The 16261-nt window shown below is 44.4% G+C and overlaps 1 protein-coding gene across 1 annotated transcript in view; it reads right to left on the bottom strand.

The window, feature by feature from the left end:
• The window catches only part of FLT1 (fms related receptor tyrosine kinase 1), a 173959-nt gene that overhangs the window by 73031 nt on the left and 84667 nt on the right, over positions 1-16261 (bottom strand). The window contains exons 13-14 of the mRNA XM_019447888.2: positions 9690-9798; positions 3283-3591 (exon numbers count right to left, since the gene is read on the bottom strand). Of these exons, the coding sequence (XP_019303433.2) occupies positions 3283-3591; positions 9690-9798 (418 nt within the window). The remainder of the gene's footprint in view (positions 1-3282; positions 3592-9689; positions 9799-16261) is intronic.

Here is a 16261-nt window from a genome sequence, read left to right as displayed (position 1 = left end):
CCGGTCCCACAACCTTTCTCTTTTTGTTCCTGCAGGGAAACTCTCAGGATGAGCATTCGTTGAAGCAATTTAGAAATCTCAGGTGAAAAAGCAGATTATCACGTAACTCAAACAGCACGTTGACCCGGCAGGGTTACTAATCTGGCGGGAGGAACAGTGTTCTCATTAAACTTTGATTTCCACGCTTCTCGCTGGTCTTTCCTCACTTTACACAACATGGGATCTGAAGGCTAAAAAGAGGGTTGAGAGGAGAGCCCTGACATAGAAACTCTTCAAGCGTAGAGTGGAATGAATGATTGCCATGGCCCTTTCCCCTTCTGTCGGTGTATCTTTCCTAATCTCTCCTGCACCCGCCCCCCACCCACCCCCCAGGCGGAAGCATTTCAACATTTCTGTGTTGGCATTCTGGGCCACCTGTCACGTGGTGTTTCCTAAAAGAAAATGCAGTCAGATGGCAACATCTTCAAGTCTGATCACTTGTACGTGCTTGATTGTTACAGTTTCGACATTTTTTTTTTTTTTTTACACAGCAAAGACTCTACACAGATTGGTGAAACGAGACAAGGTAACGAAGAACGGGGCCATATTACTATTCGGTCTAGTTCAGGTGGCAAGCCAAATTTGACAGATCTCGTTTAAAACTCAGACACACCTCACTGAGTTACACCTTTAACAGCTTCCCCTACCATATTTACAATTTCCCATGCACTAAATAGGATAAAGCAATCTGTCATCGCCCGTAGGCCTTATTATCAAAAAGGAAGTCTGGATACAAGGCTTCCAACACCCAAATTATCACCGTAGCCACAAACTATAGCATCACCAACGCAGACAGGATTTGGCTTCCCTGACAGGTGTACTGGAAACAATGCCATGAGAGTTCCCAAAGGCCCTACCTGCCCTGGACAAACTTTAGGCAAGAGAGAGGTGGCAAAGGTACACTGAGCCCCTGTTCTTAAGCCTCAGTGGCTGGACGGAATGGGTAGCTGCTTTCCACAACTTAACAAAGGGAAGCTGATCCCTGCCAACTGAGAAAATCAGAATTAACGGAGTATTTCTGCTGGTTATCGATAGCCAAAGATCACTCCCCGCTGGTTCTTCACTGCTATGGCCCCAGAGATCTGCCAGGTTTCATAAAGACACCGTTTTCTCTTCTCCACTTGGAATGGGAACTGAGGAACCAGCCTCACGTCCTCTAGTCCAACTCAATCATTCTCCACATTAGGCTCTTTTTTCTTTCCCTTTCCCCCATTCTCCTCCTCCCCTTCCTCCACACCCAGAAGAGTGACGAATACGAAACACAACCCACCCAGTTGGTCTTTCTTTCCGAAACTCTCTGGAAGGACGAATTCCACAGTGAACAACGAATTACTCGATGGAATTCTTAAGATCATCTCCTGCCAATACTAACACCCTTCCCCTCCCCGCAAAGATCGCGACTGCAATTTCAAGGGGAAGGAAACGATCGATTCTGCACGTCTAATTTGGCATCTTTTCCGGAAGTGATAGCCCTCAGCCATTTTACTTGCATTTTCAGCTTTAGTCCCAACCGAGTCCCCACGATCTGTGGCACTGAGGCATTGTTTCCCGAAGGAACACGCTGACTTATAATGAACAAAGACGCCAGGCGAAAAGAGCCATAGGTAAAATTTCAAGATACAATTCATTATTCTTTCCTCTGGGCTGACAACTTCCAGGTTCCTAATTGTTTTCAGAGCATTTGGGGCTCCATGAAACGGGCATTCTGGGGAAATGCTATTGTCTACTCCTTCACACTTGACAAAAGCAATTCCCACGTGAAAGACAAGTTTAGCCCGTGGGACAGGGTCTGTTACCTAAAGGAGGAAACGGTCTGGTGAGTTCCCAAGCCTGAAACGTTGTCATAATGTCACCTTCTATTGAGCTGCCCGGCCACTGTGTTCTCAGCCCCGGCTATTTTGGTCCCTGGAGGTTGTTTTCCAATAGTCCATGCAAGTCACGTATCACGATCGATCATTGATGAGAACAACAGAACAATGCATATTAAATTGGTGAAAAAGTCACTTTCCCCTCAAATGCAAGCCTACAAGAGATTAGAATCTCTCCTGATTTAAACACGGCTCCCTGAATTCTGTTCCTGTGATTTTGCCATTTCTTAATCCCCCCAAAAATCCTATCACCATCTGCATACAGGGAAAGTGGACTTTGTTTGACGGGCGCATTTAGAAGAATGCATTCAACCTTCGGTCACGATAGCCTTGATTTCCTTGATAAACGGATCGTGGTTTGTCTCTGAATGCCATCACTGAGAGAGAAGGGAGTTCTTTAAAAGAATAACCAGGGGACAAATACACGTAAAATGAAGGCAGGACCCACTTTTTGTCAGAGGCGGTCAGTGGCTGCATGGTCCACTCAGAGGCCCCGTGCTGACCAGTGGCCTGGTTACCCGGATTACGAACCGGCTGGACTCCGGTGGGCATTCTTAATTCATACTGTGATAAAGCTTGAATACCTCTGAACTACACCAACATCTTGCACTCCTGGGGCCCATTTTAGAACTCCAGTTTAAGATTAATGTGCTTAATGTAAAAATAATAATAATAATAATAATAATAAAAAGCATTTTCAAATAAATAAGCATTATAACTTTCTATCCAGGTGCCATTTACAAATCAAGAGCGGAGAAAATAGTACAAAAGAAAACCGGGCGGAGGTCCGACAGAGTCTCAAGTTCAACTGTACTCGTTCTGAGCTGGAAGATTAACTTATTCACGTCCATCTTTGGCAGAAACCAGCGCACGTGTTTCAATTATTCAGTTTGCGTAGCTTCGACACTTAAAAATACAAAGAGGCTGCCACCAGAGTGGGAGGAAAGGATCAGTCCCAGGTTGTTGTTTATCAGGCAGGAGAAGACAGCAAAGACTGACAAAAAAAAAAAAAAAAAAACAAAAAAAAACCCAAAAAACAGAGAATGCGCCGCAGGGATCCTCCAAATCCAAACGCCCACCAAGTCGGCCCCAGAGAGCGGAGTGGGGAGCCCCGGGCTGGGAGCCTGAGTGGGGAGCCCCGGGCTGGGACCTTGGGAGCTCAACATCACTATCATCTCCAAACTCATTTTGGGAGGAGCATCTCCTCTGAGCCGGAAAGTTAGCAACAGTGACAATAAATCAAGATGATATGAGACAACTGTTACTTTTTAATGAGTCCTTTAATGTTTTACATTATTTTGTGTGGTACAATCATTCCTTGTGCTTTTAAATTTGGAGATCCGAGAGAAAACAGCCTTTTTGCTGCAGTGCTCACCTCTAATTGTAACTTCTTTCTTCTGGAGGATTTCTTCCCCTGTGTATATGTTCCTGGCTCTGCAGGCATACGTGCCTGAATCTTCCAGGGAAGCATTCTTGACGGTGAGATCGAGAGTAACAGAGTATTCTTTAGTGATGGCCATTTTTTGCTTGCTGATACTGTGATGCATTGTGCGGTTTTTAACTGTCCGCAGCAAAAGCCAAGTAATGTCTGTGTATAAGAACTTGTTAACTGTGCAAGACAGTTTCAGGTCCTCTCCTTCCGTCGGCATTTTTTCCAAGTTAACGTGAAATCCGTTGGGCACGTCTGTAAAACAAGAACAAAGAGCTTCAGTTCGTAGAAGACTCAAGGCGTCTCATCTGGAGACAGTCACAGATCTTAACAACCGTTCCTACACGAATTCTCTCAGCATCAGCCTTAAAAGGATGAGTATGTGTCTCTTCCTTTCTGGGGAACTGATCCAACATAGGTAAGAGCCACCTAACGGCAGCCCATCAGAAGCGAGGCAGGAAATGCAAGGCAGGCTGTTTCGGGTGGGACATTTTCCTTGTTTGGGGCAACAGAGTGGAATTTGTTTTACAACTTGGAATGATGACCACGTTTCCCATTTCTTTAGTCTGCACAGGACTCCTCCTGGCGACTGGGCGAAATGGACAAGTCGTAAAAGAGCCATTTGTACTAAAAACCAAGGATGGGGGGAACTTGGGTGGCTCAGTAGGTTAAATGTCCGTCTGTAGCTCAGATCATGGTCTCATGGTTCACGAGTTCGAGTCCCGCTATTTGCACAGAGCCTGCTTCTCATCTTCTGTCTCCCTCTCTCTGCCCCTCCCCTGCGCACCATCTCTCTCAAAAAATAAATATTTAAAAGCATTCCTCTCTCTCATGGTTTCTCCTCGTGCCTCTGTTTCTTTTTTAACAACAAAAAAACAAAAAAACAAAAAACAAAAACCACAAAAAAACCCCAAGGGTAGTTTGATGGTCAAACTTCTCCAAAATAAGTGAGGAAGTCCCAGGTACGTGGTAGGAGACTTGAGCCATGCTGGTCAACACCACTTTAAGCCTAGACTTTTCCAGTAAAAACACCAACTGGCCTCCCCGGTTTCCTACAATTGGATGGATAGTATCCATCCTGCTGGTGTGCCATCTACCTTGCCTGCCCTTGGCTGGCACAGTGGGCAGAGAAGAGCCACGGCACATGCTCAGGTACCCTTTCAGGGGGACGGTCCTACTTGGACGTACGAGAACAAAATGCAGTCAACTAATCTGGAAGAGCCGCCTGATGCTCCGATGGGGGAGGGGGAGAGTCATGTCTAAAAATCAAGTTTACTCTCAAAAACGTAGGGAACACCTTCTGAAAGCTACTGTGCCATCAAAAGCCATTTCTCTCCTGTCAATCCCCAGCTAACCATCTCTGTCTCCAGCAACACCTCAGGAGCACACCTCCTCTGCTTTCTTAACCTTGACCTTCACTCAGCTTTTTGCGCTCAAGCTCCCTGGTCTCATTTGGGAGCATTTCCCCCGGAGGATTAAAAAAAAAAAAAAAAAAAAAAAAGAAAGAAATCATTGGTCACTGGCCCCGAACTGACCTGCTCTCAAAACCCTCCCATTGCTTGTCACTTGATGGCATGTCTGCATTTGAGCAAAGAATTTGGGCCAACATTTTACAAAGTACTTTGAAGATGAAAAGCATTATGTTCTGCTATTATTATTATTATCCGTTGCACACAAAGCTATAAAGAAACCTTTAAACCTTAGGGGGACAATAGTCCAAAATTAGATATCATATCAACTCTTTCCTAAATCGGACTTTGCTTGTTTTTCTGATTTTTCTGGGCTTTGACTTTATTATAAAGTGTCACGTCTGAAGAAATGCCAAAGTATTCATTTGAAACCTGGGAGCAGGGGGTAACAGTGGCTTATGAAGCTGTCAGTGGCTGGAGAGGAGACCAGCAAAGGTTTTCCTGCTTTTAAAATGAAAAGCTAAGAATGGGTCAGAAGCTGCCGAAGCAGCTAACAGTCGTTTTCAGCATAACAATAAGGTGTCAGAAATAGCCCCTCTAACTCAGCATCTTTTTACGTTGGGGACATTTTCCAAGCCTGAGGACTAAAACGTCAGCCATCAGCTTCTTCACAGATACCAGCCTTCGTGTGCACACGGGCCACAGTCGAATCATTTCTTCAAAGACCCCGGGCTTGCCATTTATGAGGTCCCGTCCTGGCGGTTAGAACCCAAGCGAGCCCAAGTAACACCATTGAGATCATGCAGAGTTTCTATTTACTTTAGTGATTTGAAACTTCCTGTGGAAATAGCTCACAGGTTTCCTGATGGAAGATTTTGTTTATCTTTGCCAAGCACCACGAGGAATCTCAAAATAAAATGCATTTAGTGACACTGGGAAACCAGGGAGATAAGGCAGTGCTGTTCCTGCCTGCACTGAACAGGAACAATTACTGGGGGTTGCCCAGTAATTGCTAACACACCCAGCCGTAGTCCCGCGGAGTGCCAGCAAATGGCAAAAACACACACACACGGAGGCAAAGAAAAGAACCAGCTGGGTTTTGAGGTGTGCTTCTCACACCGTTAGCGAAGTCACTTTAGTTCATGTCACCAGACAGCCTCTTAGAAACGACTCTTTCTCAGGCTACCTCCTTTGGCGTTCTCTTCTGATCCATAGAAGATGATAAGTAAAACGTCCTAACACTAGTTAACGAATCCAGAGGGATTTTTTCCTCTCAATTCCTGTGGATTTTTTTTTTTATTTTTTTTTTAGATGGAGTACAAAAACAGACCCAGGAAAGAACTGCCTTCTAACGAAGCGAAAGCAGGCGACCTTCCCACACTTGCGTATCTGTTGCAGATTTCGGCACAATCCTCGTCGGCCCCAACTAATGCGTATCACATCCATGGCATCTTATGGGACGTCATGGAGAAGAATCAATCCTTGCTCGGAAGAGATATCTGATTTAGGGGTAGGTGCAAGAGTAATCTATTTACACAGATGTGTGTTAGGGGATGGACATTTTGACTCAGTTGGATCAAACATGTGAATTAAGCTCACGAAACAGACAAGCATAGAAATGCACAGGTTGAGAGGTACAGCTTGTCAGGTCCTAATAAAGAAGGCTTTCCTTCTGCTGAAGAACAGAAATAACATTCCCTAAGAAGTGAGTGGTTACTAGAAAGTTGTTTGTTTGTTTGTTTCAAGTAGCTACTACGGGCAAGTGAATGGCAAAGTTTAGAGCAGAAGGGGTGGGGAATTCTAAAGGCCAAGGCCAACTTGCTTTCATTAGTTTGGAAGGCAACTGTGTTAAATTGTTGTGATATTTTAACGAACGGGCAACACGAACGAAATGAGGACCAGTAAGGATCCAAATCCAGATCTTTTGATTTAGAACAGGTGAATTTTAGACAGATCTTTTAAACCAGTGCTTCCACTAGGTTAAGTATAAACACCAAGCCAATATGCATTCATCTTTCAGAAAATAGACATGGAAGGGGCAACATTCCTGAGTATTTAGCTCTATCTCTAGTTGAGAATAAATCTCATGACAAGGATTTAAGAAAGAAAAGAGTCATAATTAAAAAAAAACAATGAATATAAGCAAATTATAATGACTAAAACTAGAACTTTTCAGGACTAGCAGAAAATAATTCAGAGCAATTCTATTCAGTTTAAGATGAAAGCTCTTGAATTTCTAGAGGAAAACACTGTAAGCCTCAAGTACGTATGTTTGAGTTGGATTCTCATCGCCCCTTTCTGAGGACAAGCCTGGAGATCTAGAAAGGATTTCAGCCATCCCATGGTTAAAAACTGTATAATGTGGAAGGAGTAGGAGGGAATCTCTGTCTGCGTTCAACAGACATGCTGACCACAGACAGACACACAACAATGCAAAGTTCAGTAGGATGGGCTAGATATTGGTTGTTGCAGTTGAGGCTGGTCATCAAATTAATCATTTCGGGGGACTCCGAACAACAAGGAAACGAACACAACATTCCCCTCCACTCTTGGTAACTCCTCTTCCGGTACTGCCTTCAGATCCAGGCAAGAGGGGTCCCTGCCCTGGGCCTTTACTTGGCTCTATGCTGGCTGTCCTTCCCGCCACCCCCGCCCCAATATAAAGAGTCTGTGGGGTCAGGAAAGCATGCCACCCCAAGCCTGTGCCACCCCCCGTTCCATGTCTTTTTTTTTGGGGGGGGGGTCCTGGGGATCCCAGAATTCCCTGTAAAGATGGCCTCAAGTCTGCTTCCAGACTGAAAAAGTCCTCCTGAGGTCAGACTGCTCATGAGTGTGCACACTTCTAGGTCCCAGGGAAGACTGTTAGGGGTGTGGACAGTACTTGGATGACTATACACGTGGGTGCACGAGTGGGGCAGAGCCAGGAATAGAAAGAGAAGACGGGGGTCAGTTCCTTCTGCACCTTCAGGCACTGTCACATCCCGCTGTGGACCTGTGAGTAGTCCCCGAATTCGGCATCCGTGTCTCACATTTCGGGCCATCGTGGAGAGGTCTGTTTGCCCATGAGAAGCTGAACCATAGCATGGTACCGGTCTGGGCTCTGAGAACGTCAGGGCAAGGCTAGCCTCTTCTTTCTACCTGGTCAGATTTCATGCCCTCCTTCCCCCGGACCACCTCAGCCCTTCCTTCTCAGAGGCTCAGAGCACCACTGGACCACACGGTACCCACTGGCCACGTGTGGCTACCGAGCCCTTCGAATGGGGCGAGTGTGACGGCCAAGAACTGAATTTTATTCCGTTTTATCTCAATTACTTTAAATTTTAAACACTGAGGCCGAACAAGGTTTTAAAAATATCGATTGCATGTCAAGATGATGATATTTTGGATACACTGGCTTACATAAAATTCATCTTACTTTTTATTCTTCAAAAATGTAGTTTTACTGGAAAATTCTAAATTACGTGTGTGGCTTGTAATCTCTATCGGACAGCACTGGCTTAGCATCGGTAAATGCACCTGCCACCCTGCTGCTACACATGCCTCTTGATATGAGGATGTGACATTTCTTTTTTGTGTCAAAACTGTCTTCCTATAAAGACGGGGCTTCACGGAGAGCCGTTCAAGTGCTCAGGGCAGCGCTGAACTGTTCTATTCAATGGGGAGTGCCCACTAAACTTGTATAAACTTGTTGAACGTTCAGCACAGGATTGCTCAATCTTTTATACATTAAATCATACGTACGGTGACTAGGGATTTGCATAGGAATTTGTTTCCAATCAAACATAAAGGACAGTACAAACCTTTGTTCCTAAGTGGTCCAAATCATCCAACACTGATAAGAGAACCAATATTGTGTACAATGGCTATCTGAATCCTTCTCTAAATAAAGGAATTTTCCAACTTGGAGTAGATACAAACACGATTTCCCTTATACTTCTCAGCTGTAAGGGGACAGGGGCTGACCCGGTCTAGGAGTGGCTCTGCTGTGTCCCTCTTCACCTCTCCAAACCCCATTTCCTCACCTGGAAAGTGTGGGGGCTATCAGGCTGAATAGCCTCTCAAGTCTCTTCCGGCTCTCACATTCTGTGAGAATCTACCTCAGGAGATCTCCCACGACACAGCTTCTCTGAGGATTGGCTAACTTGCCGGAAGGCTCCCTGTGATCTGACATCCCATATGTCTCATGCAATCAGACCTACCTATTTCTTTCTAGAGAACTCTAGGCAACTGCTGCAGCCTGCCCCATGCAGCGCGAAGTTTCCAGAAAGCTGGCAAACTGCCCGGGTTTCCTCAGAAAATTGGGGGAGTGTGGAGCCAGGCAATTGTTTTTATACTTTGAGCTACTTACTTCCTTCCTGTACCCATGGAGGGACATAGGGAGTGCCATTTGTGTCCCTTGGACATTTTAAGATTTGCAGAGACCATCACATTTAAGGCTGAAAATCAGTAAATGCTACCAAAAAAACAGCACATGAGTTACCGTCAACAAACTCAGTTTCAGAGTTCTATAGGAGAGCCTCATTCCTCAAAAGCAGAAATGACTGACGTTGTGAGACAATTAGCTTTTTAATTAAAAAAAAAACATGTCATCAAAGGTTTGGCTTCCTTGATTATTACCAAACAACCGCTATGTACCAGACCCCGTGCCAGGTGCGGAAAAGAGTTTAAAAACGAGTACGACAAGATCCTAACCTCACGACCCAATCTGGGAGGAAGATGCACACAGACGGCTCTACAAGGGAACTCAGAGAAATCACTTGTTAGATCCAGTGACGCCAAATTCTATTCCTGAGAGCAAGGATGAAGGTACTCAACGTTTAACAAACAATTCTATGGAATTTCTTAAAAACAAAAATCCTTCCAGCTCTAAGTGCACCAAGAAGCAAATTGAAAGGACATCAAGGTCACCAGGCTATCTTTGTGAGTAGAGGGTGTATCGCTTACCTGTGATATAAAAGTTTATGTTTCTTTCCACAGTCCCTACTTTATTAGAAGCCACGCAACTGTAGATTCCAGAAATCCTAGCGTCCGCCACAACCAAGGTACTCGCCGTCTGTGAAAGAAAAGGAAACTTTAGCGAGAGCAAAGAACCATTTGGACATCCCGAAGATTCTTCTGAGGGCTGCAATGATTCAGCTCTTCCATTCATTCAGCAAGGGTACGATTGCACGCACGGTGGTTTACCAGAAGGCTCTCCCTCCGCCGAGCCCCAGCAAGAATGGAAAAATAACAGGAAAGCAGATCCTCAGGAGACCGGGGGCTATGACATCCGACTCGTATGAGGGTTTCAGGCTTATTTATCTCGTGCTGCTGGCGTAACAATTATAGACCTAAAGCCGAGATGCGGGACGGCACGTCCTACTCTGTGAGGTGGTCACTTCCACGTCAATGAGAGGAACAGGTGAGGCCGAGGCCTTCCCTTTTGTTCGGATGACCTGAGATTATGGATGCGTTTGGTAACAGGAGGTCTCTTTGCTGTTTGCTTCTGTAATGGGCATGTCCAGTGGGCAGGGACAGTGGAGAAAGGCTGGCTGAACCCTTTCTTGTACGCAAAGAATGTAGCCTCATAGCCCCGAAGGTGCTGGGGGAGAGGCTGGAAAGTTCACTGAGGTTGTCAGTGTGTGTGTGTGTGTGTGTGTGTGTGCGTGCACACACAAATTACTCAACTTCTTTGCCTGCCAATTCCCAGTCTAGGAAATGAAGACCAAAGTTGTGAATACGACAGTATCATTTCACTAGATTTTAGTGCTATTTGACTAATGAGCCCTGCAAGAGACACTGGGGTGAGTGTGAAGGCACGATCTAAGCTGTGATGTCTCAAAGAGTAGTGCGACACACATTTACACAGCTTTAAGACCCGCTTTGCTGTCTTTTAAAGATCGATTAAAAAAGAATAAAGATAAAAATCAGTAATACGCAACAGATGGTTGGTTTTAAAATTTAACCCAGCCTGGCAAAAAATACATACTTATACATTAAAAAAAAAATGAAAAAAGCTAGTTAAGTTTTTTATATTTAAAAGGACAAAAAAAAAAAAGAATTTATCCCATTATTTCTAGATTGTTGCAGCTCTTGCTCTAGAACACAAATCACTGGTCAGAGGCTTTGAAATTACAGAGGCTGCCTGTAGTGATGCCTCTGGATGAGAGGGGTGTCCTCGCCGAAGCGTTAATTAGACCCAGTGATTCACAGGCTAAAGTAATATATAGACTAAAATGTGACAGTGGGCATGCTAAGACGATGAACACAAACTCTACAAAGGGTCCTAACATTTTTCTGAGTTGCTAAGTAAGGGGCTAGTCACTTCACTTATGTTCTCCTATCCCAGCCAATAAATGGACATGTTTCTGTCTTTTATCTACAGATCAAGACGACTGAAAACTACACTCCTAGTTTTTTTGTTTGTTTTGGTCAGCAAATTTTCTGTAATTTTCACTATGGTAGAGTGTATATTACGTGTTGTTTCCTCTTCTGTTTGTTGGATCTGTTTAATTACATCTGCTCATATATCCTGTATGTTGTTGACATTATTGGCAACGAAAACATCTGCAATTTGTGGCAATTCTCATTCAACTTCGCCCTCACTGATTGGGTGTTCATCAAGGCACTGAGCAGATGTTGTAGGGGAAACAGAGAAGAACGTGACACAATCCCTATTCTTAATCTTGAAGAGTCCTTGAAGGCCTACTTTAAGGTGATAGAGACGAAATTCCCTACTTGATGGCCAAATATGTGTTATTCTCTCTTCTGCAGAGAAAACACTCCCATGCAGGCAAATAACCAGTAGAGAAGACCCTGAAGGAGCTCAGGGGTCTTTTTCTCTATGTCAATTATTTTTTTTCTCTATGTTAATTATCAATCGATATAAGAGGTGGCAAGTAAGAGGAAAGAGCTCTCCAGAATATTTCTTTTGAATTATCGCACCCCCCCCCCCCCCCCACTTAAAAGCCATGGAAGAAAATGGAAGTACTTCGAAGAGAAGCTTGCAGGCAGCAACGTGAAAAGAAGTGTTAGCTTGTGGCCGCTGGGACAATGCAGACCGTCAAGTCAGCCTCTGACTTCTTTATTTGGTCTCTGGAAACTTGGGCCCAGACACAGCCAGTTCAGACCCAAGGGACACCAATGAAGGTTCCCCCCCCCCGCCCCCTCAAGCACTGCTTTTCTTATGACGTTAGCTCTCAAGTGTTTATCCTCGCAGGGCTCGGCACAATCCTATCTACGTTCTTTGATTTGTTGCTCAATAAATAAGTGAGGAACTCATTTCTGTCTGTACCGAGAATGCTGATATTAGGGACAGTGATCACCTGAATCTGAAAGTTCTATCTGCGTTTCTATTAAAATTATTTTGATTTCACTGAACTCAAAGCAAATGAGCAAGGGAAAGTCAATTCAGACGTGCACATCTGCCATAGTTAAGACTTGGGCAGGCAATCTGGCGATAATTCCAATGAACAGATGGATAGCTCAGAACCCCTGTATAATCAGAGAATAAAATCGAGATACCTAGGAATGAAAGGAATACAGGTCACACGATGAGCCACAGAGATACAAATGCATCCGAGTCTCTCTTATTTTGCTTGAATGAGCCCTCCCCAAACCAACACCTTAGCCATAGGCAAGTCTGCTCCAGAACTCACCTCTCCCAAGTTTCTATTAAAATCGAATGAGAAAATGACATTGATGGGGGTTTACATTATTTGTTTCTGGGTACATTTATGTAGCCCTCTAGCTGTGTGCCAATGTGTGAGGTATTATCTCATTTACTCCTCCCTATAGCCCCGTGAGGTGGGTATATCACCCTTGATCTCTACATGAAACTGCTTCTCGCCTTAAAACTCTTTAGATGGAAAAGCACAGATCTATTGGTAGTGTTCTGTCTACTCTTTGGATTGAATTTTTCTTGAAGAATACATCCTTAAATTGGCAGAGATGGGTCACATAAGCTGAAATCTTCCTAGGGACAGAAATACTCGGTTCTTTCTTATTATTTGACACAAGCTGCAAGCTGTTTTTCAACCGATACATTATTATAAGGTTTGAAAACAGGACGGATGAATGAAAAAGTTATAAAGAAGGAAATTTAAAGATAAGATGAAATTCATACCCTATGATCAACTTTATTAAAAATTATCTGATTCTAGGGCACTTCTTTTTCCAGATAATGTATTTTTAAATTACAAACGGAAACGTGTTTTCATGAAAAACAAAAGATGTTTGGTAACGGAAGTAGAAACTTTATAGGGTCAGAAAAAGCTCAAGTGTGAATTATAGGTGGGTGCGGTTTTTCTGGGCAGAAGACAACTTCTCCTAGGGCGTTAAGTCGAAACGCAGGAGTCTTCTGAGTGAAAGGGACAAATCCTTTCCCCGGTGCCTGTAACCAAATACTATTGTTTCAAAGGGGGAAAAACATGAAAATAGCCTAACAGTTGGAACACCAAATATTAACTTAATACTTGAAAAGGGCAAGTGCCAAGAATTTGAGTTGTTACATGTGGAATCTACAGCTTGAGGGTGCCTTTAACTTGCCCTGCCAGGACCCCAAGGATTTAGACAGTAGAAAAAGACCCTTAACGTCATTCTCCGGGTTCCTTTACACGACCCAAGAATGCTGATGAAATGTGTTGTCAGGTACTGTAAAGTGGGAAGTTATTCATACCCCTTCCTTCCTTCCCTCTCCCCAAGCATTAGTAACTCCCTACTACAATGCGGTTTTGAACCTCATGGAAGAGAATGGATGGGATGATGTGTAATTCTGCCTAGTTTCCAGAACTCATTTTAAAAGGTCTAAATATGGAACGGTGATTTTAATCTCGGGATGTTTCTAATATCGTTTCCTTTTAAGTGTGTCAGGGGGACATAAGAGTAGATATATAAAGGCCATGGAAGCATCTAAAATTAACCTCGGGTGGCACGTTCGAGCCAAGTGATGGGAAAATAGAACAGGAGAATTAAAAAAAAAAAAAAAAAAAAAAGCCTGGAGGAATATGGGAAATGAGACCCGAACTGCAATTCTGTGATTAGGTTTCATGCCTCTTTCGTGGATCGGTCCCATATGGCACACTTCTCAAGGTAACCTCCAAACTAGCAAACTACCTCGGCGGAAATGTCGCCAGAACGGTAAAATTGTCGCAACTCTCCCGCCTCACGGAGTTAACGCCGTAATATGTATTTCCTGACTGTGTTTTCTAACCCAGGGTCCCTTCGACTTCCTACTCCATAGCTGCAACCCCAACAGTCTGGCAACCCCATTAAACAATACTAAAACTCCTCACTTGTTATCAGCAACTCCAATTGATGACTCATTTTTCACAGATCTAGGCCAAAACTTGCCAATAAGGAAACTAAATTTGATTGTCCTTCTGCACCCTTCTAGGAGTTAAACAAAAAAAAAAAAAAAAAGGGGGGGGAAAAAGGAAACGCCTGGAATCTTACGGATGCTCCAGTGAGCCCTCCATCCTCTTGATCTGTCAGGGGGAGGGGTGTCGCTGGGCAGGCTCGTTATGTGACTGTAGGTAAAAGGGTCATTTATAGTCTAAGCTGGGACTTTACTATGCTTGCTAAACATGGACAGAAAAGCAGTCTTGTGGACACAAGTGCCCACTGGGTCTGGAGGTCTATATTTAAAACCTTCGCAGGGGCGCCTGGGTGGCTCAGTGGGTTGAGCGTCCGACTTCGGCTCAGGTCATGATCTCGGGGTTCGTGGGTTCGAGCCCCGCGTCGGGCTCTGTGCGGACAGCTCGGAGCCTGGAGCCTGCTTCGGATTCTGTGTCTCCCTCTCTCTCTCTCTCTCTCTCTCTCTCTCTCTCTGCCCCTCCCCGGCTTGCACTCTGTCTCTCCCTCTCTCAAAAATAAATATACATTAAAAAAAATTAAAAACAAAACCTTTGCAGAAGTACAAAATTACGAAACGATAAAGTTGTTTCAAGCCACATGACAGACAATCAGGGAAGTTCTTCTCTCCCTCCGGGTTTGGGCCTTCACTCGCCCTGTGCTTTCCAGGTATCCTGCATGGAGTCCAGCTGCTGCTTCAGGGTTCATTCAGGCTAATTCGAAACCTCATCTGGCTTTTTCATTTTTCACTTTTTTTTCCTATTGTGTATTTTTGTGGCTAGGATGCCACAACAGGACTAGAAGCTGCCGCTGAAAGTAGGCTCATACATTCTCGTGTTAATATCCAGCAGCCAACGGTACGTGTACCTGACGTGGTCAGAAGGCAAAACAAACTGACACAATTGATGGCATCTTAGAGTTTTCTAGTACTTTGTGACAACCGCCTTGCTTTCTACTCTGAGGCGTTTCCTTTTTAAAAAAACGGGGTGTCACTCCAACTTTCAAGGTTACAGAATTTCCTCTTTTCAAAGCATCTCATTGAAGTGCTCTTGCCCATGCTATCCATCATGGGACGTTTTCAACTACTGTTCATTTCTATTAGAGAAAAAGAATTTTAACCACCGCTGTGGTCATAAAAACTTTTCCTAAATCCTTGACAAGTGGTTGTTCACATTTTTTTGCAAGCCGTCACCACTGTAATTTCTGTACCTAGTTGGTAGAGCAGTGGTTTTGGGGACAGGAACACTTTGCTTTGAGTTTCTCATTTACCACATTTAAGCTGTTTGAGTTCATCTCGTCACCCCCATTTTTCTTATCTTTATTTAAAAAAATTGTTTTTAATGTTTATTTTTGAGAGAGAGAGAGAAGAGAGAGAGAGAGAGAGACAGAACACGAGTAGGGGAGGGGCAGAGAGAGGGGGAGACACAGAATCTGAAGCAGGTCCCAGGCTCTGAGCTGTCAGCACAGAGCCCGACGCGGGGCTCGAACCCACAACCGTGAGTGAGATCGTGACCTGAGCCGAAGTCGGATGCTTAACCGACTGAGCCACCCAGGTGCCCCTCTCATCTTTACAAAGGAGACAAGCACTCTGCCCAAAGACTGGCGAATGTCAAAAAGTTTTACAGAATGAGGAATTCAGATGTTATTTGTTATTGTTCAACCCTATGTGGGGGGAATGATGCCGTCTACTTTGGTGCCTTCAAACGCAAAAAATACAGCTGGACACACAGATAACATAAGCATAATCACACTCCAGCCGACAGTATCCATACGAATGAACGGCTCCAAATCAAGATATGCATATATAAATAGACAACTTGGCAATGGGTTGATAGGTTTCTCCTTTTTAAAGCATCGCTACCCCTGTGCCTGATAAGAGCAGATTTTTAAGTGTATTTTTCACTGATGTCAACAGACAAAAGTCACCAGGCCTCAGGTCTACTGAGATGTGCCCAGTTCAGAAGATGTCAGCTACTACTGAGGCTCAGTGGAGGTCAGGGGCGCAGCGAACGCACAGTGTTTTTGCGGAGAGGGCGGCAAAGGCAACCCAGTGTGCGTTCCCTAAGTTCAAGGTTCCTCCGCTCTTATGCAAATCCACTGCGTGCACAATTTCTACCTGGACACTTGAGGGCTGGGGGGGACCAAGGCCAACATGAAGCTCAGGAGATCTGCTGAGAGTAATAAAG

The sequence above is a fragment of the Panthera pardus genome, unplaced genomic scaffold (genome assembly GCF_024362965.1).
Source record: "Panthera pardus isolate Hobbes unplaced genomic scaffold, ASM2436296v1 HiC_scaffold_1, whole genome shotgun sequence".
Taxonomy (NCBI): Eukaryota; Metazoa; Chordata; class Mammalia; order Carnivora; family Felidae; genus Panthera; species Panthera pardus.
The sequence above is the reverse complement of the archived record's forward strand: the minus strand, read 5'-3'. Positions and strand labels throughout refer to the sequence as shown.